Source organism: Choloepus didactylus, chromosome 1, assembly GCF_015220235.1.
Source record: "Choloepus didactylus isolate mChoDid1 chromosome 1, mChoDid1.pri, whole genome shotgun sequence".
Classification (NCBI taxonomy): Eukaryota; Metazoa; Chordata; class Mammalia; order Pilosa; family Megalonychidae; genus Choloepus; species Choloepus didactylus.
The window spans coordinates 241,194,977-241,222,961 of NC_051307.1; the positions used below are offsets into that span (position 1 = coordinate 241,194,977).

Sequence of the window (27,985 nt, forward strand, 5' to 3'; positions counted from 1 at the left end):
GTCAGAAATATCATTCTTTGAAATTAGGCATCCATTTGTATCTAATAGCATTCTAATTTACATAATTTAGATAGCATTTAGTCTAAATGCCACATTTGCAGATGGTAAAAGTTAGACCTAGAGAAGATTTAATAAACCAGAGCTTTTCCCCTTCTTTTCTTTGCCAGTTAAGAAAAGATAACCTTGGAACTGAAGATGTAACTGTGTAATGATGATAGATTGAACTGAACAAAGAAGTCAGTGAAATTACAACATAGAGTTTATTTATGTTGTTGCTATAGTTACTGTTTGTTGAGTGCTTGCCATGTTCCCAGTCTCTGTGCTAAGTGCAGGTAAGAATTGTCCTTATTCTATAGATGAGAAAACTTCTCTATAGAGGTTAAATAAACTGCTGAAGCTCCCACAGGAGTAAATGATTCAGAACATTGGATAAGAGCCCAGGCTTAGAGAGTCACATTTGAAACTTGAAACCCAGCATTTCTATATGAATGGCATTTTTTAGATTGATCCTGTGTAGGTTCTTTATATATAACCCAGTGAACAGCTGTTAGATGCACCACAGAATTGAGCTTTAAGATAGTCTGTGTTGTTTTGTAAACTATATAGGAGTTTTCTCTTTCATGTTCTATAAAATTCCATAATTCTGGAGCCAGAAGGGATCCTTTGAGATGAAATATTTCAACCCCTTTATTTTACAGGTGAGGAAAGAACTTGCCCAAAGTGTTAAAAACAGTTAGCTGCAGAATTAGAACGTGTGTCTGCTGACCCTCCATCCAGTGCTTTTTTTTTTAACTGCATGGGTCCATTTTCCTCTTACAAACTGTTTCAGGTATTAAAGAAGCAGAAATGCCCATTTCTCACTTCTTGAACCATTTTCTTGCTAAATAACAGTTATATATGCCTTTGATGAATAAAAAAGTGTGACAATGAAGCAATCATCACTCAGTCAATGTAGTTCATCTGACAGATAGTATCTGTAATGCTTGATGAAGGGGACCATAATAAAAAGGTGTCACTGGTGGTAGAGTGGCGGGTGGTGGTAGTGGCAGTGGCCAGTTGGACCGGAACTCAAGGAAGCCAGCTTCTTAATTCCGAGGAAACCCTAGGCTGGAGTTCTCATTCTCAGAGTTCTCTTGCTTCTCATAGGAAATTCCCTTTGAATGATAGTCTCACATTCTCAACTAGGAGAATCCCAGGTTACAATGTCATTGACTGGAGGGCTTTTAATGTTGAGAAGGGAAAAGAGGGGAGGCAGAGGAATTTGCCGAGACCCTGCATCATGGTTATATATGTAAGCTTCAGGTCTCCCTGTTGGTCAGGCCTTACCTTTTCCCCTCCTGCTCCCTCCCAGGATCCTGGGCCAAGTCGGGGAGCTCTCCATATACTGGGGCCTGCAGGAATTTTCCAATTCATCCATTTATTCAACACATATTTGCTGAGCATCAGGCACTGTGATAGGGACTAGGGATGGAAAGATGAATGAGATAAGTCTGCTTCCTAAGAGAAAACAGATTATCTGCTATGCTTTTTTTGGTCATAGTTTAATTTTTATAAAATCAGGAATTCCTTAATTGTTAGGTGTGCTTAATGTGGTGGAGCCCCCTTTCCCTGCTTTTTAAATGTCCAATTTAAAAGTACCTTTTGTAATCTATGGTTCTTTTACATCAAGAAAATACCAGTGGTTTGACAATCACAGTTACAGTAAGGAAAAATATAGGGTATGATGAACCCTATTGTAAACAAGTTCTTGTTTTCTCCTTACACTCTGAACTGCTCATTCTCAAATACACAGTGCCTAAGAATCACATGGGTATTCACTAAACAGGAGGATATTGGTTCTCAGGAATGTCTTGATATTGAGTGGGGGGATCATGCAAATTCAAGTTGCTTCCCAGGCGATTCTGATGCATGTGGTCTGTAGTGCAGAGTTTGAGAAACTCTGTTGCAAACTGTCAAGCAGTGGCTTGCAACTGTGGCTGCACATTAGAATCACCTGGGGAGCTTTTAAAAATCCTGATGCTCAGGCTGCAACCCAGGCTAAGGAAACCAGAATCTCTGGAGGTGGGACCCATGCCTCAGTGTTTCTGATCCCCAAGCACAGTCAAATTCAAGAACCACTGCTATAGAGAGTTGAGGAGCAGAACAGTGCTCCTCAGACTTCAGTGAGCATGCAGGTAACCTGGGTTCTTGTTAAAATGCAGAGTCTGCTTCAGTAGGACTGGGTGAAGACTGGGATTCTGTATTTCTGACAGGCTCCCAGCTGATGCTGATGCTACTGGTACGTGGACCACATTTTGAGGCACATAGGAAGACAAAGAGCTAATCCAGACTTTTCAAGGCAATGAAAAATAGCCCCAGATATATGTTTTTGTTTTGTTTTGTGTTTTTCCCTTTCTACAAGATTACCCTGTCCATGGTTCCCAACTCAGGTCATGGAGCAGACAGGCTGCATCAGAATTACACAGGAGCTCTTTACAAATACAGATTGCTAAGGTTGCACTGGAGATACTGAGTTAATAAGAATGATATTTGATACTAGTAGCCATCATTTAGTGAGCACTATGCCTGCACAGGGCTTTCTGTGTTCAGTATTATCTCATTTAATTCTCAAGACAACTGTTGGGTTACCCATGATTCAGATTAAAAAAAAAAAATCCAAGACTTGCAGAGGTTAAATGGTTTGTTCAAGGTCACTTATTTAGTAAGGAGCAGTATTCAGAAAAGCTCTGTTATCTATGTTTTTAAAAGCTCTCTAGATGATGCTGATGCTTTATCTCCCTATGGAAAAGGAAACCTTCCCAAATATAGGTATTCTGTGTTCCTGAAAGGATGACCATAAATATGAATCTGTTTGCATTGAATTAAATATGAGTCTGTTTGCGTTTAACACATGAAAATGCATCCAGATGGAAAAATCTTTCATGATTAGGAACAGGAAAATTTCACAAACAGAGAAGGTAGCAGATATTTTTAAAGAATATCTTTGAAATAAGGCAATAATTTTCTGATAATACAATAGAAAAATGAATTTTCAGAGATTTATTGAGCATAAATGAAGACTACTTAATTGTCCTTCAGCAGGAAATTCAACAGGAATAATGGTGCTTCACCCAATGGAATGCTATTTAGCCATTACTAAACACTGGTTGTAGCATGACATTTATTTACATGAAGGAGTTTAAAATATAATAAGAGATATAAAACAGTATATATAGCATGATCCCATTTTTGTTTAAAAGTTGTAGTAATAAAAATGTATTTATGCAAAGGATAAAGTTATGGGAAGTTGTACAACAAGGTGTTAATAGTGGTTTTCTCTCTGGATGGTGGGTTGTAGGTATTTTTTAAAAGTGTAATGTTGATTAAGCACCTGCTTTGTGGCTGATATTGTATTGAACATTGTGGGAAGTAAAAGGAAGTGTTTGGGCTGGCCCCATACTTACTGAACTGTCTAGATCTAGATTAACCAAAAATATATTAATTATAGTTTTATTTAACCCATAACTGCTCCTACAAAAGAAACCTCTAGTTTAACTTATGGTTTTCTGCCAGGTGTCCTCCCTCCCTCCTTCCATCCCAGCCACCGATCCACCCATCCATCCACCCATCCATCCACCCATCCATCCATCCATCCATCTATCCACCTATTCCCTCATCCATCCATCCATCCATCCACCCATCCATCCATCCATCCATCCATCCATCCAGCCAGCCAGCCGTCTACCTATCCACTCACCCATCCATCCATCCATCCACCTATCCATCCGTCCAGCCAGCCAGCCAGCCAGCCACCCACCTATCCATCCATCCATCCATCCACCTATCCCCTCACCCATCTTTTCACCTTTCCACAAGTATTCTCTGAATACCTGCTATGTACCTACGAGCTGATGATAGAGAGATGAAAGATACTCTCTACCCTTTAGATGCTTATTGTCTTCTTTCTTTTAAATAAATATTTTATTTTGGAATAATTTTAGATTTATAGAAATAGTGCAATGATAGTACAGAGAGCTCCCACATACCTTCACTCGGTTTCAATTTTCTCTAATGTTGTCACCTTACATTACCATAGTATATCTGTCAAAACTTGTACATTATTCTTAACTAAACTCCAAACATTCTCTAGTTTTTTTTGTTTGTTTGTTTTGTTGTTACTTTTTTACCCATTAATATCCTCTTTCTGTTCTGTGATCCCATCTGGTATCCCATATTGTATTTAGTTGTTATGGCTCCTTAGTCTACTCAGGTCTGTAACAGTTTCTCAGATTTTCCTTTTTTTGATTACCTTGTCAGTTTTGAGAAGAACCAGAAAGGTATTTTGTAGAATTTGAGTTTATCTGTTTTTCTCATGATGAGACTGGGGTTCTGGGTTTTGGGGAAGAATATCACTGAGGGGAGATACCCTTCTCATCATGTCATATCAGGGGGTACCTGATTATCCATGTGACATCACTGGGGATGTTAGCCTTGATTACTTGGTTAACGTAACCAAATCCATTGCCAAGTTTATCCACTGTAAAGTCACTGTTTTATCTTTGGAAGTAAGTCACTAAATCCAGCTCACCCTCAATGAGGGAAAGGATTAAGCCCTACCTCCTAGAGAAGGGACTATCTACATATATCGTTTGGAATTCTTTTGTAAGGAAGATTTGTCCCTTTTCCCCATTTACTTCTTATTCACTCATTTATTTATATCAGTGTGGGTTCACATATATTTATTTCATACTTTGGTTTATGAGCCCACACCCCACGGTTTATTTTGTGGCTCACCATGTTCCAGCTTTGGCTATTGATCACTTTCACATTGGCTCCTGTGTCCCCTTGGCATGAACCCAGGCTTTTGATTTTTGAGTACTTCCTTACTTTCTGGTACTACAGAGTGTTCCAAGCTTGTCTTGTATTTTCCCTGCCCCAGTCCTAGAATTAGCCATATCTCCAAGGATCCCTGATTCCTTTTGTTGGAAAAAGATATTGAGAAATCAAGATCAGGGTGCTAGGTGCTCATTGTCTTTTGAGAGAAAGGGGACAGAAAAAAGTGAACAACATTATAGGTAATGTGCAAAAACAATGGAAGCAGAAAGGACAGAGTGACTGTATCTATGGAGGAGAGTCTTCACTGAATATTGGCATTTGAAGTTGAGTAGAGTCTTCCAGATGGAGGTCATGGCTGGGGTCAAGAGGGGGAGGAAATAATATGTTAGCAATATCAAGAGTATCTAGCTTTTACAGTTTCATCTGACTGTAACGTTACAATGTAGTGGCCCTTTGATTTTTCTCATTGCCTAAAAATTGGCAATTTTCATACTTTATATGCCTTTTAGAGAGGATTTTCTCCAAGGAAGCCCTGACCGTTGACTGTCTTCATTCACTATCTTCCTTCCTTTCTTTCTTCCTTCTGAATGTATCTGGTTCCTACTCTGTGCCAGGCCCTATGCAAGGCAAAGAGGGGACAGAAGAATCGACAGGTCCCGCCGTTAAGTTCTATAGTCTGTGGTGAGTTCCATTTGCTTTCTTCTCTTCCTTTTAGCTCTTCACCAAGAGTCTAATTTTTATTCCTTTGCAGAATGGCATAAGAAGAGAAAATCGCATAAAAAAGGGAAGAGGCAGCATTAGCAATGCCTGTGTTGTGACTCTGACATGATTCTTGACTTACTTCAAAAGTCTTTTCTATTCACAGATAACAGTTGGTGTATATGATCCCTGCAACTTAGCCCAGTATCCTGGATGGCCACTGAGGAATTTTTTGGTCCTAGCAGCCCACAGATGGTATTTACAAGAGTGAAGTGTGTTTGTGTGTGCACGCGCGCGCACATCCTGTGTCTGTCTGTCTGTGTTTGTCTGTAAGGTTTTAGCAATATATCTGCCTTTATCTGTATCTCTGTTTTTGCAAATGCTTTTTAAAACAATTTCTGGCATAGAAACTGGAAAATAAATCAGTAAGTCAGTTATGGTCCAATTTCCATCAATGGTGAGCCCTGAATCAGGCCTATTATGGAGCTGTAGACTCTGATTGTACTGGACCAAAGATAGTTTAGGCTGCAGCAGGGCCAGTAGCCACGAGTCCTGATGCTAAAATTCTTTAACTCTCCCTTCCAGCTGTCTGGGGCACTTTCAGATAAGAGTTCCCTGCTGCTGCTAACCTCCTTTTTTCCTAACACTATAAAAACTAAAACTGAGGGTATCCAAAAGGCCAATACATATTTGAAAAGATGTTCAATGGCATTAGTCATCAAGGAAATAAAATCAAAACCATAATGAGATACTACAAGATACTCTCCAGAATAACTTAAAAAAAATGACAATACCAAGTGTTGTTGAAGTCGTGGAACAACTGGGACTCTCCAACACTGCTGGAAGTTTGTCTGGGAGTGTCTACCAAACTAAAAAACACCTGTGGCTCAGTGGTTTCACTCTCAGGTTTATAACCCACAGAAATGCAAACTTAGACACAACCACACATATGTACAAGAATTTATAGCAGCATTATTCATAATTGCCCCAAACTGGGAATAACCCATCTTTCACCAAGAAACGGGTGATAAATTGTGATGTATTCATTACAATGGAATGCTGTTTTGCAGGGAATCTAAGCAAACTTCTGAAACAGGTATCAGCGTGAGTGAATTTCAGAAACATAATGTTGAGTGAAATAAGTCAGGCCTAAAAGAATACATACTCTATGATTCCACTTACATTAAAAGTTGAGAAGCAGGCAAAACCAACACATGGATTTAGAAGTTAGAGTAGTTGTTACTCTTGAAGGGGGTGGTTGGTGACTAGAATGAGCCATGGGACCATCTCCTTTATACGAGACAAGTTTGTCTGCTTGACTTAAATAAAAATGTTTACTTAAAAAGAGCTAGAATAGATAAATTACAGATAGTCCCCAGAAGAATGGTTATTTATCTACTTATCCGAGTGGAATGTGTACATAGGGCAAATGGGCTTCCTAGCTCCTGACCACGGTGCTATTTCATAAAGTGTAGGTTTAGATGGTGAGATTGGGGACAAGGGGACCCCATGACTTAGAGGCTCTTCTTTAATATCTTGTGAGCTTTTTTGGGGGCTACATTTAATAGATTTATTTGTCAGAATTGTTGATGTGCAATGTGATTGTTATGTAAAATTCACCTAGAAAGAAATCACAGCCCATTCAGTTTTCTGACTCTAGACATGTGGAGGAATGAAACATATATAGCAGTGTTCAAAATCTCTCAGAAGGTTAAGACTGTTCTCCAAGGGTGTCAGACAAGTGTAATTAAAATGAACTGAATTCTGTCCAACTGGATTTACTGAAGGTCTTATGTGTGCTCTCTTTCTTCCTTTAAAAAACAAAACTAAACTAAACTAAAACCTGGCCTGATAATAGGAGTAGCAGTTTCCAGTCTGTAGAAGTCCTCTGCTTCCGGGACCGCACTATGCAGGGAACGAGAGATGTCACCCACAGCATCCTCTTTGAAGTGAAGCTTCCAGAAATGGCGTTTAGCCCAGGTAATTTGCCAGTCTTTGAGAATGCGTATAATTATCATTTATCAGAAACCGAATCAGGTTTAGTTTCTTTTTGTCCCTGCACAATGGCAGCAGAAGAGAAAGAAAGAAAAGTGCGACTCCTACCTCTTTGAGTGAGAACACCTACTCTGAACAGGGGGCAAGCTCTGCTATTCAGATAGGAACAAAGGCAAAGATTGTCTTCAGAAAATGTTCTCCGGGCATTTTTTTTTCTGTTTTGAGGGTTTTTCCCCCACCTCTTTTTTGTTTTTGTGAACACAGATCTTTGTGTCTGTCCCTTCTTAAACGAAGGATACAGTATTAATGCACTTACTTATTTATTTGTTACATACTTAGAGTTGTGTATGATCCTCTTCACCTAGTAAAGCAATCAGCAAAAGTGTCATTTCTCCTTCCACATTTTGCATTTGTCATTTGGTTTCTGTATGGTAGACATCAGCTGTTATCTCCATTTTATAAATTAGGAAACTCAGGCATAGAGACATTTTGCCTATAGACGTGTGTGCATGTACATACATATATATGTGTGTGTACTTATATATTTATGTTTATATATATATGTATGTATTTATATGTACATGTCATGGAGGCAGAATACATACTCAAGTTTGGGTAAAATGAGGATAACAATACCTACCTCTTGGAGTATTCCTCATAAGGAATCTATGTCTTGTTAAAAGACAGAGCACAGTGTTTGGCATAAAATAAGTGCTTAAACATGCTAATTTATGTTAATTTATTTCATATCTCTCCCAAAGCCCAGCACTCTTTCCACTGGTTTCCAAAATAAGCTCTCAGATTTGTGTGTCTTATAAACTTTCCAAAATACTTCCATGGGTATTGTTTAATTTATCCCCATGGTTCCAAGACACATTCCTTTCTTTGGATTAATCTTTCTGGGCTTTGTGCCTTAAAAGGGGCGGGGTGTTAGAATCTCTTCTAATATGACATTTCTAGAGTGCAAAAGTCAAAGGGATTCAGAATTGGCTCTGATGACTTCTTATAAGTGATTATGTGCTTTGGAAGTGATAAATGTCTTAAACTGCTTAGAAAGATTGACAGTCCTCTGCTCGGTCAGTCAAGGACGAAACTATGTGCTCCCCACCAGCTATCTGCTTTTTAGTTTAGGGCCTTAAGAAAGCGATTGCCTTTCTGCCATCTTTAGTTATTTTCATTTGATATAGCTCCCTCTTCTGGCACATTCTAAAATAGCTTCCATGTGATGTTAACATAAGTGACATACCTTTATTTTATTAAACCACAACGTAAATATGCTTTTAAGAGAATGAGGAGAACATTAACTAGCAAGTAATGAGTGCCCAGTCTAGGCCAGGCAGGCTGCTAGGTGCCCTTTCTCTCCGTCTCATTTAATCCTTCGAACTACCCTGTGGGGGAGATGCTTTTCTTTCCATATTTATGATAAAGTCACTAAACAACTTTTATCCCCTAATCCCAATGACACAGCTAATACTTGGTGAAGCTGGCTGTACATTTCCATTTGAAAGGGAGGTCTTCTGTAATCTAATAATGCTTGCAATACGTCTTCTTTATGCTGGATATTGAATGCAGATTGTTTAGTTTAGGAAAGGCAGATAATTTTCCTTTTTCATGTAAATTAACGTTTTCCCTCTTAGCTGTAAACAAAACTTTACACTCTTTAGGAACTCAAGAAGTTATTCTGAATAAATGTGAACTGAAGGTATTAGTATGGTAATACTGTTAGTATTTCTAAGATATAGTTGCAACAGCAATGGCATAAAAAGTATTATTTTAAATATCTTGCATTTTTCTTTTGCTTCCTATGGTGTGTCCTAGTTCACCGTCCATAGCTGATAGAAAGCACATTCAGGCAATAACAGGCCGAGTCAGCAGATTCTGCTATCGGGACAGAAATATCCTCATCTGAATCTTGGTCCTTATGTGGTCCTCCTGATTGCCCAACCTTGGGAAAACAGGAACTAATTTCCCTCCCCAAAAATACTCCCTCTAAGTTGGAGTGTGTCTTATGGCTGTGGATTATAAGGGGGGCAGATATGATAGATTACATATTATTGTCATATATAGTATTTTTTTCATTATTGATAAAAAGTTTAAAGTCCATCTAGTTTTCTTTGAAATGGCCATAACATTTTGAGCCCAGAGATGTTTTAATTCGAAATGACATTTTGTTTTTGTGTCATGATTTATTTGTATGACAGGAGAATTGCTTAGACTGGAGTTATTAATTACAGTACTGGACTTTGGTTCTGTGCTTCTTGTCAAGTTTCTGTGCTATGAATTAGAGAAGCATTTTTGTTTGTTTGTTTGTTTGTTTACTTAAGAATAGTAAGGAAGTCAAACAAAACAGGCCTGAACTCTTTTTTTTTTTAATTCACTTTTATTAAGATATATTCATATACCATACAGTCATCCATGGTGTACAATTGGTTGTTCACAGTACCATTACATAGTTGTGCATTCATCACCACAGTCAGTTTTTGAATATTTTCATTACCACACACAAAGACAAAGAATAAAAGTTAAAATAAAAAAGAATACCCAAAATACCCCCTAACCCCCATCTCTCCATATTATTCATTTACTTTTTGTTCTCATTTTTCTGTTCATCTCTCCATACACTGTATAAAGGGAGTGGGAGCCACAGGGTTTTAACAATCACATAGTCACACCATGTAAGCTATATAGTTATACAGTCATGTTCAAGAGTAAAGGCTTGGGTTTCAGTTCAACAGTTTCAGGTATTTCCTTCTAGTTATTCCAATACACTAAAAACTAAAAAGGGATATCTATGTAATGCATAAGAATACCCTCCAGAATGACCTCTCGATTCTATTTGAGATCTCTCAGCCACTGAAATTTTATTCTGTTTCCTTTCTCTTCCCCCTTTTGGTCCAGTAAGTCTTTCTCAATCCCATGATGCCAGGGCCAAGCTCATCCCTGAGCTCTTTTTGACCTTGCCTCCCCATCCCTCCAATAAAGGAATTTTGATGTCTTAAACTATTTAAGAACAGAAATCCTTTTTCAGTTTAAGTTTTTCATAGCATTAAAAAAGGACCACAGCAGAGGGCCTGAGTTGAGCATGGAAGGAACATTTATTTCCTGGCTTCTTGCTGTGAGTGATGCCTGCAGCCAAATGGGGCCCAAGTAGCTTTCAAAGATAATTAGCCCCGTGGTTTCCAGTTAGTCATCCTATCCCAGAAAGAAAAGATTGTATAAATGAAATCAACACCTTCTTGGGTCCATAATTATATTAAGCAATTCTGTATTTAAAAACAAAAGCCAAAAGCTAGTAAGTTCCCAAGGAAAGGAAAATGGAGGTGGTGTTCGAAATCTGAAAGTAGGAAAATAGCCAAACAAAACCAGTGCACAAGGGGAAACAAACATAAAATTCATCCTAACGGTCCCATACATCTGAACTTTGAGTCAAGGAGTTTCTGTTCCTGCAGAGACTGTTACTTAAGGCAGCTATCCTTGCCTGGAACTCCCTGCCAAGGAGTTGAATGGACAGTGGGGATTCAGTGAGAAAGGAGGAAAAATGGAGGCCCTGAGAGGCCAAGACAGTTAGAAAGATTATAAGATTAGCAAATTCGCAAGGCCGTGGTACCACCAAGAAAAGCCAGATTTTGATTAAGGGAAGGAGGTGGCAGGCGTGTTCTGCCAAGCAATTGAGATTCCGGAGAGAGTTTTCCAACAGTGGAATAGAGCAGCATTGCCCTGAATGGGTCCCCTGTGATTTTAATTGGCCATGTGGGATGAGGGAGGAAGATGTGAGAGCCAAGTCAGTTCAGTAAACACAAATCCAAATCAAAATGGTTTCTTTACTGCAGGCTTCTCGGAGCTTTTGTCATCCTCATGTGTTGCAACGTGAATCTCCAGGTTTGGGTGAGGGTAGGGGGTGGGGATAGAATATAGACATAGATGTCAAAGCTTTTGCCAAGTGTCCTTAGCCACGGGATCCTCGTCTTCTCAGAATATTGCATGGGGCACACTTTGGGAACTCTTGGAATTGGAGTTATAGGGGTTACCCTAGCAGCGGTTAAAAGAGATGTCAATGGAGAAGAGATAAGTTTGGGAAAGGGAAAGTTTGAATGGGAGATGAGCTTAAGGGAGAGGACAGCTTAACAGAGGGACTGTCACTTTGGATTGTGACCTACCTGCACACAGGTGTGCAATGGAGGAGACGTGAGGCAGAACAGAGGGATGTGGTGAGGATGGGGAACAAAGGGGCCTTCCGAACTTACAGGTTGAAGATCCCAATAGGACCTCCTATAGAAGGTATGCTGTAGTCACATCAGTTTGTCATCCTCAGATAGAGGATGTGGTTGTACCTACCCCAAATATATATTGTCTTTTCTCAGAGCAACTTCCAGTAACTGCAGAAGTTGAAGCAATAGGCCACAGTTGAGGACTTTTTCAGCAGCCCCTCTACAGGAAGTCTGTACTTGGGTTTGAGGGTCTCCAAACAAGATTCCTAGTAGCTGAGGAAGGTGGAGCATTGAGGAGCTGGAAATTCAGGCCTGATAAACTCTTTGAAACACAAGTGAACTAAAAGCTTACCAGTGCGTGGGCCTTTGTGAATGTTGCCGATCTTTATAAGATAAGTTTGCTGTTTACTCACTTGTTTGCGTTCTTCCCTTTTTCATTAAACTTGTTTTATTTGCCTTAAGATTGTCCCAAAGCAGTCGGGTGGGAAAAGAACCAGAAAGGAGGCATGGGACCGAGGATGGTGAACCTCAGTGAATGTATGGACCCTAAAAGGTATATTCTGGTAGCTATTTTCCCCAATGGAGCTTTTTGTAAGCAAGACACATACTAGGTTCTGTTAGGGTGACTGCGTTGCAGAATTCCAGGGGGTGCTGTTCACAGTAACAAGTGTCAGCCCACTCCTTGCTGCCCTAATTCTTAGTTTGAGTAACACTCATGGTGGATATCCTGAAGGACACAGAGTTCAAATGGTCTTCTGGACATTCTAAATTTTGTTCTTGCTTCAAGCTCAGACTGCTAGACCTATATACCTGCATCATCTTTTAGTCCTTCATTCATTACCTTTTAGCTTTGTGCTGTTGGCCTACATTGAAGGACATTTTGAGAAATATTTCACTGAAACCAGTATTGCATTTAACGGAGGGTGTAAGTGCACCCTGTATTTATTGAGGCGATGTGGAAGAAATTTCTCTGTTTTCTTATTGGAAAAACTTTCCTCTCAAGTAGCTGGTGTGCCTGTATTCATGGATACTATCTCTTATAACTGATCATATTTCCCTTTTCACCTTGGCTCCTAGGAGCTCAGTATCCCCACCACTAGCAATTGCAGAGGATTGATGTGCAATCCGTGTGGTAACCTTTTTCTTTCCCCTTTTCCCTTAAGCTTCATTATATTTTCCCTTTGATTCCAATTTCCTCTGTTTCTTCTTTTCTCGTACAGCTACTAATATGTTTTTAGGACAAGGTGGGGCATAAATAAGTAACTGACGAAACAAATAAATAGTTCTTTCATTATCTAGGTTAGCTGAGTCATCAGTGGATCTAAATCTCAAGTTGATGTGTTGGAGGTTGGTCCCTACTTTGGACTTAGACAAGGTCGTGTCTGTCAAATGTCTGCTGCTTGGAGCTGGCACCTTGGGCTGTAATGTAGCCAGGACACTAATGGTAAGTTTTGTGTGTGTCTTTGAGGCTATGCCTGCTCTTCTTAATTTCCTATACATGTCTACCATCTCCCAGATTCACCCTTCCCCTCCTTCGCCCTCTGTCTTTCTCCTTTTATACCCTTCCCCTCCCTCCCCCCTTCCTCTTTTTCTTTCCCCCATCCCTTCCCTCTTTTCATAGTATTTTTTTAGTTACAAAAGTTGGAGATGCTTTTATTATAAAAATTCAGTCAATATAGGAGTGCATAACGTAGAAAGAGAAAGTCTCCCTCCACTCCCATCTCAAGTCCCATTTCCCAGGATTAGCCAGACTTCATAGATTAGGATACAGCATATCTTTCCCAGAACTTTTTGAAGGCATATACAAATATATAGAGAAAAATTGTCTTTATCATTACTTATCTGTATTTGCAAGATTGGATTCCACTCCACACACTATCCATGACAGGCTTTGATTTTTAACTTAATAGAACAATAATTATAGATTTCTTTATATGTATTCCATACTATGTATGAATAGTATTTTGTTGTGTGACAGTATCCTCAATTTATTAAATCTATTTCAGGTCATTTGCTACTTTTTTCTATTAGAAATGAACATTTTTAATACTTGTATTTTTTTATATCCATGTGATTCTTAAAAAAAAAAAAAGCCCTGAGAAGTAGAATTGCCGCGTTAAAGAAAATGTAAAATTTATGTATATATTTGTTTTTCAAACTAAATAACCTTCCAAAAACTTTATGCTAGTCTGCACTCCTAGAAACAGTTCTTTTCCACACTCTTGCCAAAATTGGGTATTATCAACTTTCTAAATCTGCCAATTCAGTTAAAAAGTAGCATTTTATTTTTTTAATTTGTGTTTCTTTAATTAGTGAGGGTGAATATTTTTATTTCTTACAAATTTTATTTCTTCTATTCATGCACGTTGGGTTGTGTTTCTTTTATTGATTTGGAGTTTTTTTATTCTGAATATTAATCTTTTTTTCTGTAATATGCAGATTTTTTTCTCAATTTGTTTAAGGTGCCTTTAGCCATATAAAAGTTTTAAATTTTTGTTATTAAATATGTCAGTCTTCCTTTATGGTTTTGTTTTTATATTTAGATCTTTTTCAATTTGGAATATATTTTTATATATGATAAGAGGTATAGATTGAATTTTTTTTTTCTCACAAAGTGGGTAATCATTTGGTTTAATGGCATTTGTTCAATATTCAAAGTAATCTTTTTTCCACATTTATCAAATAATAAATCTCCTTATATACCTGAGAGTCTTTCTGGATTCTCTGTTTTGTCACATTTATTTATTTATTTATTCCTGCACTCCTGCACTGTCTTTTAATTGAAATTACAATGTATCTGTGGATAAATTGCAAAGAATTGACATCTTTACAATGTTGATCCTTCATTCCAGAAGCATGGAATTTCTCCATTTATTTGAATTATCTGTATCTTTCAGTAGCATTTGCTTTATCTAGGTTTTGCACATGTCTTTTTTAGTTTATTTCTACATATTTAACTTTTTTTTTTTCTTTTAGAGATATATTCCCCGTTAAGTTTTTCCCTGACTATTGCTGGGATATTGAAAAAATATTATCTTCTATCTGGCCATCGTCCTAAACTCTCTTAGTTCTAGTTATTTTTTGTTTGATTCTTTTGAATTTTGTAGGGTGATAAGTATTCCTCACCAGTATTTATTTCTCTTATTTCTTTTCCTTGTCTTACAGGATTAGCTAGGACTCCACAGTAATGTTGTATAATAGCAGTGAGAGTGGGCATCTTTGTTTTATTACTGACTTTAATGGGAATGCCTCTTGTGTTTTACCTTTAATTTTTATATTTGATTTGGTTTCTGCTAAATGCTCTTTTTAAGTTAAGGAAGCTTATTTCTATTTCTCGTGTACTGTGAGTTTATATTGGGAATGGTTGTTGACCTTTATCAAACACATCCGTCAAGATAAAGTGTTCTAATGTTGACCATTCCTAGAATAAATCCTATTTATTCATGGTATTTTGTGCTTTCAATACCCGATTGGGTTCAATTAGTAATGTTTTGTTTGAACTTTTGTATCTGTATTCATATGTCAATTTGGTCTATAGTAATGTTTTTCCTTGTGACATCTTTTTATATTTTATAGCTGGGTTGTGCTAGTTTTATAAAATAAATTGAAAAATTTCTACCTTTTTCTGTGCTCCATAACAGTTTAAATATATGAATTATCTGTTCCTTGATAATTTGGTAAAATTCAGTTATAAATTCACCTGAGGCTGGTGCCTTTTGGAATTTTATTGAGAGTAGAGGAAATCTTTGGGAATTTTTACAAATTTTTCTATTTTGATTCACCTCTTCTGGTGTTATGCCATTTTTGAGTCAGTTTAGTCATTTTGTTTTCCTACAGAATGATTCATTTCACCTAAATTTGAAAATTAATTAACATAAAATCCCTATGGTATTCTCTGATCATCTTTAAAATCTTCTCTTCATCTTCTTTTTAATCTTTTCACATTCCTGTTTGTGTTTTCTATGTTTTTCTCTTATTCAGATTTGCCAGAAGTTTGTCTATTTTACCAGTCTTCTCAGAGAACCAAACCTTAGGTGTATTTATTAGTTCTATAATTTTTGTTTTATTTTGCTTTCAGATTTACTAATATCTACTTTTATTAATTCCTCCTTCCTTTTATGAAATTTATTTTATTGTTCTTTTTCTAGCTTTTAGAATTAGAGGATTAGGTTTTCTTAACATTTTAAAAACTATGAAGTCAGTGTAGATCCATTATAGAAAATTTGGAAAATATAAAAGTTGCAAAGCAGAAGAAGAAAGCACACATTTTCCTATCACTGAGAGACTATCATTGTTCCCTTTTTCATTTATTACCTTCTAGCATTTCACTGATGCGTGTTTTAAAATCTTATTTGACATGTAATAATTATGTCCCTTGCCTACGCAGTTAAACATTGTAAATATTTTCCCATGCCATAAAAAAACGATGTCTGTAAAGCAATTTAATGGCTTTGGAATATGCCTTCTTGTAGGATGAAACACAATATACCAAAAACATTCCCCTAATGTAGGCATATGCGTTGCTTCCAGCTTTTTTTTTACAATTATAAATAATGTTTCAGAGAACATCTTTGCAATCACACCTTTGTCAGCTTTCTATTTCCCAAGATAAATTGCTGAAAGTAGATAAAAGGATATGAATATTTTTAAGATTCTAGAAACATATTGCCAAATTGCTTTCCAGAAAAATTACACCGTTTTATACTCTCAGCCGGTAAGATAGCAGCTTTCTCACCACCACATCCTCCCCAGCATTGAGTATTGCAATTTTCTTTAATTTTTGCAGATTAGCCATTTAAACCGTGTAGCATTCCAAGAAGCCAAAAGTTAAGTGTGAAAGTCTACCTGCATGTGACTAACTTACGGCATGTTTGTAATTTATCTGGCTTTCTTCCCAGTGCCTGGCATGCTCCCAGACTGCCCTCCTTTGCTCTCCACTCAGCAATTACTTAAGGAATGCAAAAATACTTCAGAAATAAATATCCCCAAACCAAGCATCAGGGACTTCTGGATTTTCCATACCTTGATTCTTGTTCCACGGTGAAATGCTTAGCTGGTGAAAATAACTTCCCAAACTGAGTAGATATACAAAAAGTTACCAGTGGGCTTCAGAAGAGTCTGAACTTTGCTGGTGAAGGGATGGATTCTTGTCTGCCATTCCCAACCCTGGAAACAAATGTTGGGTCCTCACTGACTGTCCCCCTGCCTAATAGTCTCTAAGTCCCCATTGGAATGACATTGAAATAAAAGACACTAGGATCGTAGCTTTGTAGGCAGCCATGGCAGGGCTTCTATTAGACTGCTGTGCTTATTGATGCTCTACTATGATACACCGGGGGAAAAAAAAAGTGGAAATCATTTGGTTGCAACTCAGGAGATCTCATTCCCTCCGCGCTGTTCACCAGATGTAAGTCCTTAAGCACGTTCTTTATCTTTTCTGGGCTCCAGTTTCCATGTCTATAAAACAAAGTGATTGGGCAAGGATTTCAGAGAGCTCTTCCAACTTTAAAATTTTGTGGTTCTATAAAACTTCATAGAACATGTCATTGAAGCCTGTGAAATCATGAAAATAATTCCTGAGAATATAGATGCACCCCCCTGTCCCCAAATCTCCCATGATTAATAAGGCTTTTAGAGAAATAGTACAAAGTACAAAGTATTCTACAACATTATACAGTAGAAAATAACCTGTAAGGCATTTTACTGAGGAGTTCATTCAGGCCTTAAATGAGTTTCAAGAGGAGTTTTTATTTATACTTAATTATTCACTGGGGTAGACCAAGAACATCTGGTGGTTACGGTAATCTTTTTAGGCAGCAACGTAGACAGTTTTTATGGGACCCACCTCCAAGTCTTTCTCTGGTGCCACCGTCAAAAATAATGATTTATTAGTCAGCTGCACCCTGACATTTCTTAGTCTCGCTACTGCAGGATACCAGACGCTGACTACAGGTTACCTTGTTTTTTAAAGGAAGCTGCTGTACTGTTTATCAGATGCTGAGTTTGCACAATTTGATTTCTGAAGTCTTCTTTATTTTGAGGTTCCCAAGCTGCTCCAAGACAAAACCCTTTTAGGGCTCTCAAGAGAGACACCCTGTGAAATGCTCATCAGAAACAACTGATATCCTGTTTCCATGCAGGGTTGGGGCGTCAGACACGTCACCTTTGTGGACAATGCCAGAATCTCCTACTCCAACCCTGTAAGGCAGCCTCTCTATGAATTTGAAGATTGCCTCGGTGGCGGTAAGCCCAAGGCCCTGGCTGCAGCAGACCGGCTCCAGAAAATATTCCCTGGAGTGGTACGTTGATGGTTTTTGGGAACGTCAGAGGTTTCCTCTGAAATCTGTTTTTTTTTTTTTAAATGCATTTTTTATTGCAAACTTTAACATTTATACCTAACAGTGATGATAACTTTCAAAGTATGATTTAACAAGTAGTTAGAGGGCAGATTTCAAAGAATGTCCTGGGTCACAGTTCCACAATTTCAGTTATTTCTATTATTTCAAAATATATATACAGAAAGGTGTTAACTTTCAAAGTACAGCTCAACAAGCAGTTATATAGGTAATTTCAAAAAATGTTATGGGTTACAGTTCCACAGTTTCAGTTCTTTCCCTACTGTAAAATATAGGATATATGCAGAAAGGTGCTAACTTTCAAAGCACAATTCAACAAATAGCTATAGAGCAAATTTCAAAGAATGTTATAGGTTACAGTTCTACAATTTCAGTTATTTCCTTCTAGCTATTCTAATACCCTAGCATCTAAAAAAAAAGTGTGTGTAAGCAGTGGCTTACAATTGCAAGCATTTCATGCTCATGGTTGGCTAGAGTTCAGCTGCAGGGCTAGGCTGGACTCCAGGCTTTAAGCCAGGTTCAGGTCTGCTCTATGTATAATTGTTTAAAAATCTAGGCTGAAGGAGCAACCGTCATTTGGCTCCTATTCTTCTTGTGCTGGAAGCTTAAAAGAGTTGATGAAAACATATCTTGCCTCTTAAAGTCTCAGCTCAACAATGGCAGAGACTTCCAGTGTCATCAACTGCTCTTGCACCAATATCTCTTCATCAGCTTAAACATTTAGCCTCTTGGAGCAGTTTCCTTTGATTAAGTGATGGAGAAAGTAAAACTCCAGGTCTAATTTACAGAAGGGTCAACTGAATATATTCTTGTGAGCAGAAGATTGACTGCCACCAAGCCACAGCCCCATTTAGGGATTAAAGGTTGACCTTGGAAGTGCATGATTGGGAAAAATAATTCAGTCACTAGAGAGTATTAGGAACTCCCTTCAAGCTCAGACAAAGCTTGAATCTGAGCTCTGCCATTTATGCGCTGCCTGAAATTTTCAATTGCCCAAATCCTAGCCATTGTCTATGACCCAGTGCAGTTCCCTTGTTTGTTCAGTTATTCTGTTACTTTTTCATTGACTCATTCATCAAGTATTTATATAAGGCCTACTATGTGCTAAGAACTGGAGAACAAAAAGATATAGTCTCCCCACCCTCATGGAACTTATAGCCTAGAGAAGAAGACAGTCACTAATGAATACTCTCACAAATAATCATGATCGTAATAAGTCAGTGAAGAAGAATCTCAGTTACCGTGGGACTGTATAGTAGTTGGCTAGATGAAGGGTAGTGGAACTGTCTGTGCAAACGTCTGACATGGGAAGAGGCCTGGTGCTTTGGGGAACTGAGAGAAAACCAGAGTGATGGCGGCATACAGGTCAAGGAAGACAGACATGAGGCTAGAGCAGAGTCAAGGGCCAGATCGTGCTGAGCCTTAGAGATCAACCTAAACTTTTCTTGAAAACACTAGTTCGCTGGGATTGCACTTCTCCCTTATCTCGGATGATTTTCCCTGTTGGGTTATTAAGCACGTTGAGGTCAGGGGCCAAGTGTCTGACATTTCTCTTCTTCCCCATGTATTGTATGTAATAGGTAATGTGCAGAACCCATCAAAATACTAGTGAAAGGCATCGAATTCATCAAAAATACTTGTGAAACTATTTAATTCATTGTCTAGCCAGTCTTAGGAATTTTCTTAATACGTGTGTTTTAGTGTGCTTTATTCATTGAAGAAAAACTTATTCGTGACTTTCGTTACACTGGGCCATGCACAAAAAGGTAGGCATATAGCAGCGAACAAGACCTGGCCCTGGCCTTGTAGAGCTTGTATTCTAGTTGAGGAAGTGCATCTTGAATAATTAATTGAATAGCTATTTAATTATTATTGTAATAACTACTAAAGAGGATAAGTAGGGGGAGCTAAGAAAATGCAGGGTTTTGGGGACCTGGACAGGCGTTGGGAGCCAGGGAAGGCTTTCTTGAGGAAGTGACATTTGGACTGAGCTCTGAAGGAATTAATTAAGAAAAAAAGTTTGGGGGAGGCAGGCAAGGGTGGAGAGTGGCGGGAGAGAGGCCAGAGGCCGGGAGGAACATTCCAGGAGAGAAGAGTAGCCTTTGAAGTTACATGTTTTAAATGAAAAACTTCCTAGATGTCTCATCATCTAGAAAAGCTGGAAAGATAGGTTCTGTGAATGCAAAATTATCTAATTCATGCTACCCCCTCACTTGTTCAGTTATTGCAAAATTATCATCTCGGCGCTTTTGAAGTCTAGTGACATTTGATTTCGGGGGGGGGGGGGGAAGGAATATGTGGTTGGCTTTTTTTTTTTTTTTTTCAACTTTTTATTTTGGGATAATTATACATTCACAGAAGATGCAAAGAAATGTACAGGGAGGCCCTGTGTACCCTTCCCCCTGCCTCCCCTGGGTGACAGATATTTTGCTCAGGGCACAGGGTGGTTTCACATGGCTGGCTGGCCAAGACAACCTTTAACACTCCTTCAGAACCAGAAAGTTTGAGCTTTAGTTTTTGCTCTAAAATGCACTTGACCAGAACCAACTATATTCTGGCCCCAGACCTACAGGAACCTCCAAGGCCAGGTCATAAGATACCCTTGAATTTCACCTTCATAGTATCCTTTGAGTAATTCCTTCTTTTCTACTCCATGATAGATGTGTTACCTTTACCCTCTCTGGATGCTTAAAAAAAAAAGGCTGTGATAAAATTACATGAAAAGAACTGTTCTGCTACAGATACCATGCCTAACCTTGGGATTGAGTTAACTGAATAAGAGAAAACTGACCTTTAATAAATCTAATAACTATTTGAGGTCACAATTTTTTTTTTAAACATGAGGCAATAAAATGTAGGATTATGGAGGCAGACCCCAGTCACCTCTGCTTCAGCCTCGAAGAGTAACTGAAACTGAACTAGTTCTCCTACCATAAACAATTACAAACCTGTAAAAAATATGTATAAAATGACTCTGCAGATGATGAGCAATAAGCAGTGAAAGACTATGATCCTAGACAGAAGGGAAAGAAACAATGTTTGCTCCCAATTTACTGCCTGAGGGCATTTTCTGGCCAATGCTAAAGCCCTTGGGGAGCCTAAGAAGATGTTCTTGGGCTTGAGAAGCTGAGGAAACAGAGATCCAAGTTCAGAGTAGCTGAGGTAGCTGGAATTTGCAGGACAGGGTACCAGTGATGAGGGAGCTTTGTGAAGAAGGAGTCTTAGAAAAGAGTCTCATGACTCTTTGGCTGAACACTGAACTCCACATGCACAGGGTGAGACTGTGAGGCTGGGGGAAAGCAACCACCAGGGAGTTGTGATTAGGGTGAAGATTCCATAGCACACACAAGGCCAGACACATTGGAGTTCCAAGTATCCAGAGTGGAGAGACCTCACCCCCGCAGGGCCATGGAACTAAAGATAGAAGCTGAGCCCATAAAGCTTCTAGAAGAAAGCATCTTAGTGATGTTGGGTTAGCCAGGGATTTCTTAGGACCCAGTGGATGCTTAATCATAAATGAAAAAATTGTTTACATGGACTTCATCAAAATTAAAACTTCTGCTTCTCAAAAGGCATGGCTAAACAAATGAAAACGCTGGCTGAAACTGAGAAGATATTCGCAGTACATATATTTGATAAGCATCTTCAATTCAGAGTACATAAAAAACTCCTTCAACTTGATGAGACAGACAAGTCGAAATTTTTTAAAATTTATTTTTTTGTTATGGTAAAATATACATAACAAAAACAGTTTCTACCATTTTTAAGTGTACAATTTTGTGACATTAAGTACATTGACAATGCTGTATAACCTTCACTGCTATTATTTCCAAAACATTTTCATCATCTAAAACTCAGGTTTTTAAAAGGGGCAAAAGACTTACACAGGTACTTACTTCACAATGAGCATGTATGAATGGCCGATGAGCACCCGAAAATGGTCAACCTTGATAGTCTTAGGGAAATACAAATTAAAATCATGAAGATATATCATTACGCACCCACTAAAGTAGCTCACACTAAAAAGACTGACAGTGCTAAGTGTTGTCAGGACATGGAACAACCAGAGCTCTCAGACTATACTGGTGAAGCAAACATTTGGAAATTGGTCTGGCAGTTTCTCATAAACTTAAACAGAATCTCACTGATTTGAAATAGTTAGAATAAGCAAACTCATAAAGTCAGAATCTAGAATATAGGTTACCAGGGGACAGTGTGGGAATAGGGAATAGGAAGTTAAAGCTTAAAATGTACGGGGTTCCTATCTACAGTGTTGGAGATGTTTAGGTAATAGATGGTGGTTTTGGCAAAACAACATTGTGAATGCAATCAACAGCTCTGAAATATATGTCTGAATATGATTAAGGGGGGAAATGTTAGATTGTATCTATGGTAAAGAATAAAAATTTCAAAATAAAAACAAACATTTCTTAAATAGACATCTACTCTATGATCCAGAAATTCCACCTTTAGATATTTACCTAGGGGAAGTGAAAACATGTATACACTAAAAGACTTGTATAAGAATGTTCATGGCAGCTTTATTCATAATAGCCAAAATGTAGAAATAACCCAAAGAACTATCAACTGGAGAATGGATAAACCAAGGATGTATTCATACAACCGAGAGGACTGACCTCTTGATATATAACGACAGAGATGGACCTCAAAGTCATTGTGCTGAGAGAAAGAAGCCAAACACAAACAAGCCTATACTGTAGGATCCCATTTGTATTATGTTCTAGAATAGGCAAAACTAATCTGTGATTTAAAATGTTAGAACATGGGTTGTCTGGAGAGTAGTAGAGTTCAGCTGGGAAGGAGCCCATGAGTGCATTCTGGGGTGATTGAAATGTCCTCTGTCCTCACAGGCATATGGCTTACAAGGGTGCATGCAGTGGCTCATCCGTAATTTGTCAAAACATGGAGAGCTGCACCCTTGAGATCTGTATGCTCCACTTTTATGTCAGCTGCACCTCATCCTGGCTACACATTGGAATCACCTAAGGAGTTTTAGACAAATTGATGCCTGGATCCACTCTCAGATTCCAATTTAAATGGTCTGGGGAAAAGCCTGTGCATTAGGAATTTTAAAACTCCCTCAATATGGGGACTGTGTATTTTCTGTGTGATTTTTCTGTAAACCTACAACTTCTCTAATTATTAAAAAAAAGAAGAAAAGAAGAAAAAAACCCCCCTTGGTAGTTCTAATGTGCTGCCAAGGTTGAGAACTATTGTGTTAAAAGCTGAATTTGAGGTCTCAGGAGTCTGGACCTTAATGATGGGCCAAGAACCTCTCCTAAGTTGGTTTACTGGCTGAATTTTTAGCAAGTCAAGGTTCCTTTAGGCTAGTGAAGTTTATCCTTCATGTGGATTAGGATCAGTTAAAGTATTATTCTAACAGAATTGGTATTGAGTTAAAATACCTACATAATAGCTTTGTGGTTCAGGCTACCACAGTTTAAAATGCTTTGTCAATTGTAACATGCCGGAGAGGCATTATTGGAATGATTCTTGCTGAAGTTGTTGCTTTTATTATTGTTTATTACAGTATTTGGTACATGAGAGACACAATACTTATTGCTTTCTTAATTCATTAATGAGTCCTGGTGTTGTCTTTTTGGTGTTCTCATTGTTCAAATGAACTTGTTTGTGATCCTTTGTTCTTTCTGAAGTCCTTTCTGCCTGGGTTCCTCTCTTTCTTTGCTTGTAACATTTTTCCTATTTTTTTTTTTAACTTTCTATTTTGAAATAATTTCAAACTTGACAGTTGCAAAAAGAATGTAAAACCCATACAAAGAACTCCAACTTGCCCCCACCAAGATACCCAGATCCACCAGCCTTTAACATTTTGCCTTTAACATTTGTGTATCATTCTTTCCTTCTCTCTCTCTCCATCCATCCATCCACCCATCCATTTCTCCATCATCCATTCATCCATCCATCCATCCCTCTCTCCATCATCCATCCATCATCCATCCATCCATCCATCCATCCATTTTCTAAACCTATGAAAGTAGGTTTATTCATCATGCTCCTTGATTTCCCGTTCTTTTTAATGTTGTTGCTGTTACTACTGTCTCTTTCTTGAATATTAGCAATTAGTTTTAAAGTTGAAGATAAGCAGAAAGTATCTACAATCTACAAAATAGATTTTCCTTTGAAAAGAACCTACTTGCCCTGCACCCCGAGCCTGTTTTCCCAGTAAGTGAGGGTGAATGCAAAAAGTGTTTTCACGTACTTCCCAGGGCCAGTGGTATACAGGGGATTTAGGGGCAGCTTATGATGCTTAGAACACTGTTTTTGGTGAGAAGTTAACGTTCCTGTTTCATTTGCACCCATATGTGACTCACTCCGAATCTGCCAAAACATCGTGTGGCCTTCAAAGGGCAATTGGTAGATTACAGAGCTGTTCTAAAGCCCTGGTAAAAAAAAAATCCTGAATTCCCCAGATCAGGAGAACTCTGGTTGCTGGGCAGCTTCTACCTTTGGACAGGGAAAGAATCCTTATCTACATACTCTTAAGTAGATTTACTGGCTGAAAGTTCACAAGTAGAAGTTTTGTTTTTTTTGGGGGGGGGTGGTGCAGGGGTGGTTGTGGAAGGAGGTTTAAATGCATGAACACCTGAGCCTGAGAGAATTAAGAGAAGACTATCATTCTAATCTTGTGTGAATTTATTAAAGTGAATTAGTTTTGGTATAATATCCCATTTGGAGATGTTATGCACTAAAGAAATGGTGGGGAGGGTAATTTTGGAGCAAGTCGGGAAGACGGAGTAGCTGTAAAGAGAGTACAAAGGCAGTCAGAGGGCACTGGGATGAAGTTTCTTGGCTTCAGGTGGGAGGAAAGAACCAAAGAGACACAGTTTTCTCCAGTGTTCTCCTTGCCTCAGATGGGAAGTAGCCCCCTTCCATTTTGGAACTGGGCTCTATATGTCCCTACTTGCTGCCTTATTTTGCCTCAGGGACAGTGGGTTGGCAAGACAAGGTGCTCTGGGATACAGAGGTGAAGAGGTGGGGGGCATGGACAGAATAAGTAAAAGCATCGTAATCACACTGAGAGAAATCTCCTGGTTGTAAGTCACTGTGCACGTGTTTAAAGCCACCGGGAAACATGTACACACATGTTCCACACAAATACATCCGGGTGTTTCCCTAGAATGCCAGAGGGTACAACATGAGTATCCCCATGCCTGGACATCCAGTGAACTTCTCCAGCATCACCCTGGAGCAAGCCCGCAAGGATGTGGAGCAACTGGAGCAGCTCATCGAAAGCCACGATGTCATTTTTCTGTTGATGGATACAAGGGAGAGCCGGTGGCTTCCTGCTGTCATTGCTGCCAGCAAGAGAAAGGTAGAGCGTGGGCATCCAGGGGCTCTCATCTCTGCCTGTGACTTGGTGTACCACTGCCCTAAAAGGAGAAGTTTCCCGATCTTACCCCCAGCCCCCAAATGAGGTATAATTTGTATGCCCTAGTAGCATGGTGCCAGAGGGCTTCCGTGGCAGGTGCTATCTTCGCCTCACACACCATCATCCAATGTAATATGTATTGTTTACTGTGTAATTTTCATAACAATCCTCTGAGGTACTCTGGACTAGAAGGTGTACTATACTTACGTTAAAATGTAAACTCCACGAGGACAAAGACGTCTGTTCACTGCTGTTTGCTCAGTACACCTTCAATAACCAACAGTATTGAGTGATTGAATAAATCATGGTATGTACATGTGGATAGTATGCAACCATTTACGATATAGTCTCGAAGAATTTTGATACGGAAAATATTACTTGCTTATATCAATAAGCAAGATATAATGTCATATATATCAATTATGTATGTATATGTATATGTGGAGAGAGAGAGAGAGAATTAGAGGGAGGGAAAGAGAAAGGGAAGGAAGGAAAGGGAAAGTAAGAGAGAAAATAGGAAGAAATAATCCATGCTGTTGGTAGTAATTGTTTGAGTTGGTAAGATTTTAAGTGATTTTTGTTTTCTTTTATAGTATGCTTTTTCTTTCATTTTCAGGCTTTCTGTATTAAATTACAACTAAGAGAAGTTCTTATTATGTAAATGAAAAAACCTCCTTAGAAGTCTATATGGAGGTATATATGTTACCACAACAGAAGTTTTGGAAAAAAAGTCTATATGGAGGATGAATTGCATGGTATTGAATATATCTCAATAAATAAAGCTGTGATTAAAAAAATCAATGTTGACACAACAGTATAGTATAATGGTGGGAAGAACAGGTTTGAGAACTATATAGGCTTGGTTTATACACCTTTAGTCTACCTCTTACCAGCTTAGTGGCCTTGGGAGAGTTATAGAACTAACCTTTCTGACTGAATATCTTCATCCATAAATGGTAAATGTTTTGTTGGGAGTTTTAAATGAAATTAAATGAGATAATTTATGTAAATCACTTGTCAAGTCTTGTGTACTTAATAAGCCCTCAGTATTGTGCAGCTTTTACCATCATTGGCTTCTAGAATCTAATTACACTCATATGCAAATACTTATAAAACAAATAAGAAAAGCTGACTAAATATTAAATTAGCCATGGCTTGAAATCAGTGTCTCGCTTCACTGTGTTCTTTTATCCCTTGAAACCCACAGCTGGTCATCAATGCTGCCTTGGGATTTGACACATTTGTTGTCATGAGGCATGGCCTGAAGAAACCCAAGCAGCAGGGAGCGGGGGACTTATGCCCCAGCCACCCTGTGGCATCTGCCGACCTCCTGGGCTCATCGCTTTTTGCCAACATCCCTGGCTACAAACTTGGCTGCTATTTCTGCAATGATGTGGTGGCCCCGGGCGATGTAAGTGGATTTCTTTGTAGTTCCAAATATATCCTACGACTGTCTTGTTCACTGGGGCAGAAAGACTTGGCTCTTTCAATTATGACTATTTAAATATTGTTCTTTAACAAAAAGAAGAATTCTCCATTTCTCTGGGGTTGGCATTATCCCACCATGAGCCTCATTTAGCACCATCAACTGTGTGCAGCTGTTCCTTGTTCACCAACAGAAATGCAGATACAAACTCTTTCTGTAGAAAACTCAGCAAGGAAACTGCAGGATAGACCTGTCCCTGATAGTGCTTATCATTGTCTAAGGAGTTGAAAGACCCAGATTCCAGTCTAGACTTTGACACTGCCTCACTGGATAATTTTGAATAAATCTCTTAGACTCCCTGTGCCTCTGCAAAACGGGTGTAGGGGATAGGGTTGTCAGATTTAGCAAATGAATACAGGATGCCCAGATAACTTTGAATTTCAGATAAGCAATGAATAAATTTATCTTTTTACTGTAAATATGTACTGTGCAATATTTGAGATTTAACTTATCTAAAAAAATTATTCATTGTTTATCTGAAATTCGAATTTAACTGGGCCTCTTATATTTTTATCTGACAATTCGGTAGGTGAGGGTTGCCAACTCGGAGGGTTAGGTGGGTCACATGTGAAATTGCTTTGGACAGCAAACACTACACTGTACAAATAGAAGATTCTATAGTGTTAATGACACCATGCACAAGTCAGGGTCTGTAGGAATGATCTTTTGTCAGTACACATGATAATTTCTAGTATAGCAGAGATGTTTTCTGTACCCCGCCCTCTATTCTTTTTAAACTTGTTCCTTAATATCTCACAGCTCTTTTGGATGACTGACTTTTATGTCCTCCCAGTATAAAGAAAAAAATAAGCATTCTCTTACGTGAAGAAGAATGGCTTATGATCTTGATCACAGTGCATTAACATACAGCTGGTTCTGTTATTTACTCATTGATAAAAAGTAGGATTAGGGTCAGTTACAGTTAAGTCACCCCTGTTCAAAAGGCAACATTTTCAGAATCAAAATTATCCCTAACCACCTCTTGGTTTTCCCAGAATTGGAAGATGGAAATTTC

At 38.5% G+C, this 27,985-nt stretch overlaps 1 protein-coding gene across 13 annotated transcripts in view; it reads left to right on the forward strand.

Annotated features, from left to right (window-relative positions):
• Nucleotides 1-27,985, forward strand: part of ATG7 (autophagy related 7) — a 265,995-nt gene that overhangs the window by 59,371 nt on the left and 178,639 nt on the right. For 11 of the 13 annotated variants that reach the window (XM_037802033.1, XM_037802021.1, XM_037802012.1 and 8 more), the window contains 7 exons: nt 5,681-5,769; nt 7,373-7,494; nt 12,180-12,270; nt 13,017-13,161; nt 17,858-18,016; nt 25,233-25,427; nt 26,692-26,895. In XM_037802033.1, coding sequence (XP_037657961.1) covers nt 5,681-5,769; nt 7,373-7,494; nt 12,180-12,270; nt 13,017-13,161; nt 17,858-18,016; nt 25,233-25,427; nt 26,692-26,895 — 1,005 coding nt within the window. The remainder of the gene's footprint in view (nt 1-5,680; nt 5,770-7,372; nt 7,495-12,179; nt 12,271-13,016; nt 13,162-17,857; nt 18,017-25,232; nt 25,428-26,691; nt 26,896-27,985) is intronic. The other 2 variants (XM_037802039.1, XM_037802041.1) reach the window with 2 other exon arrangements.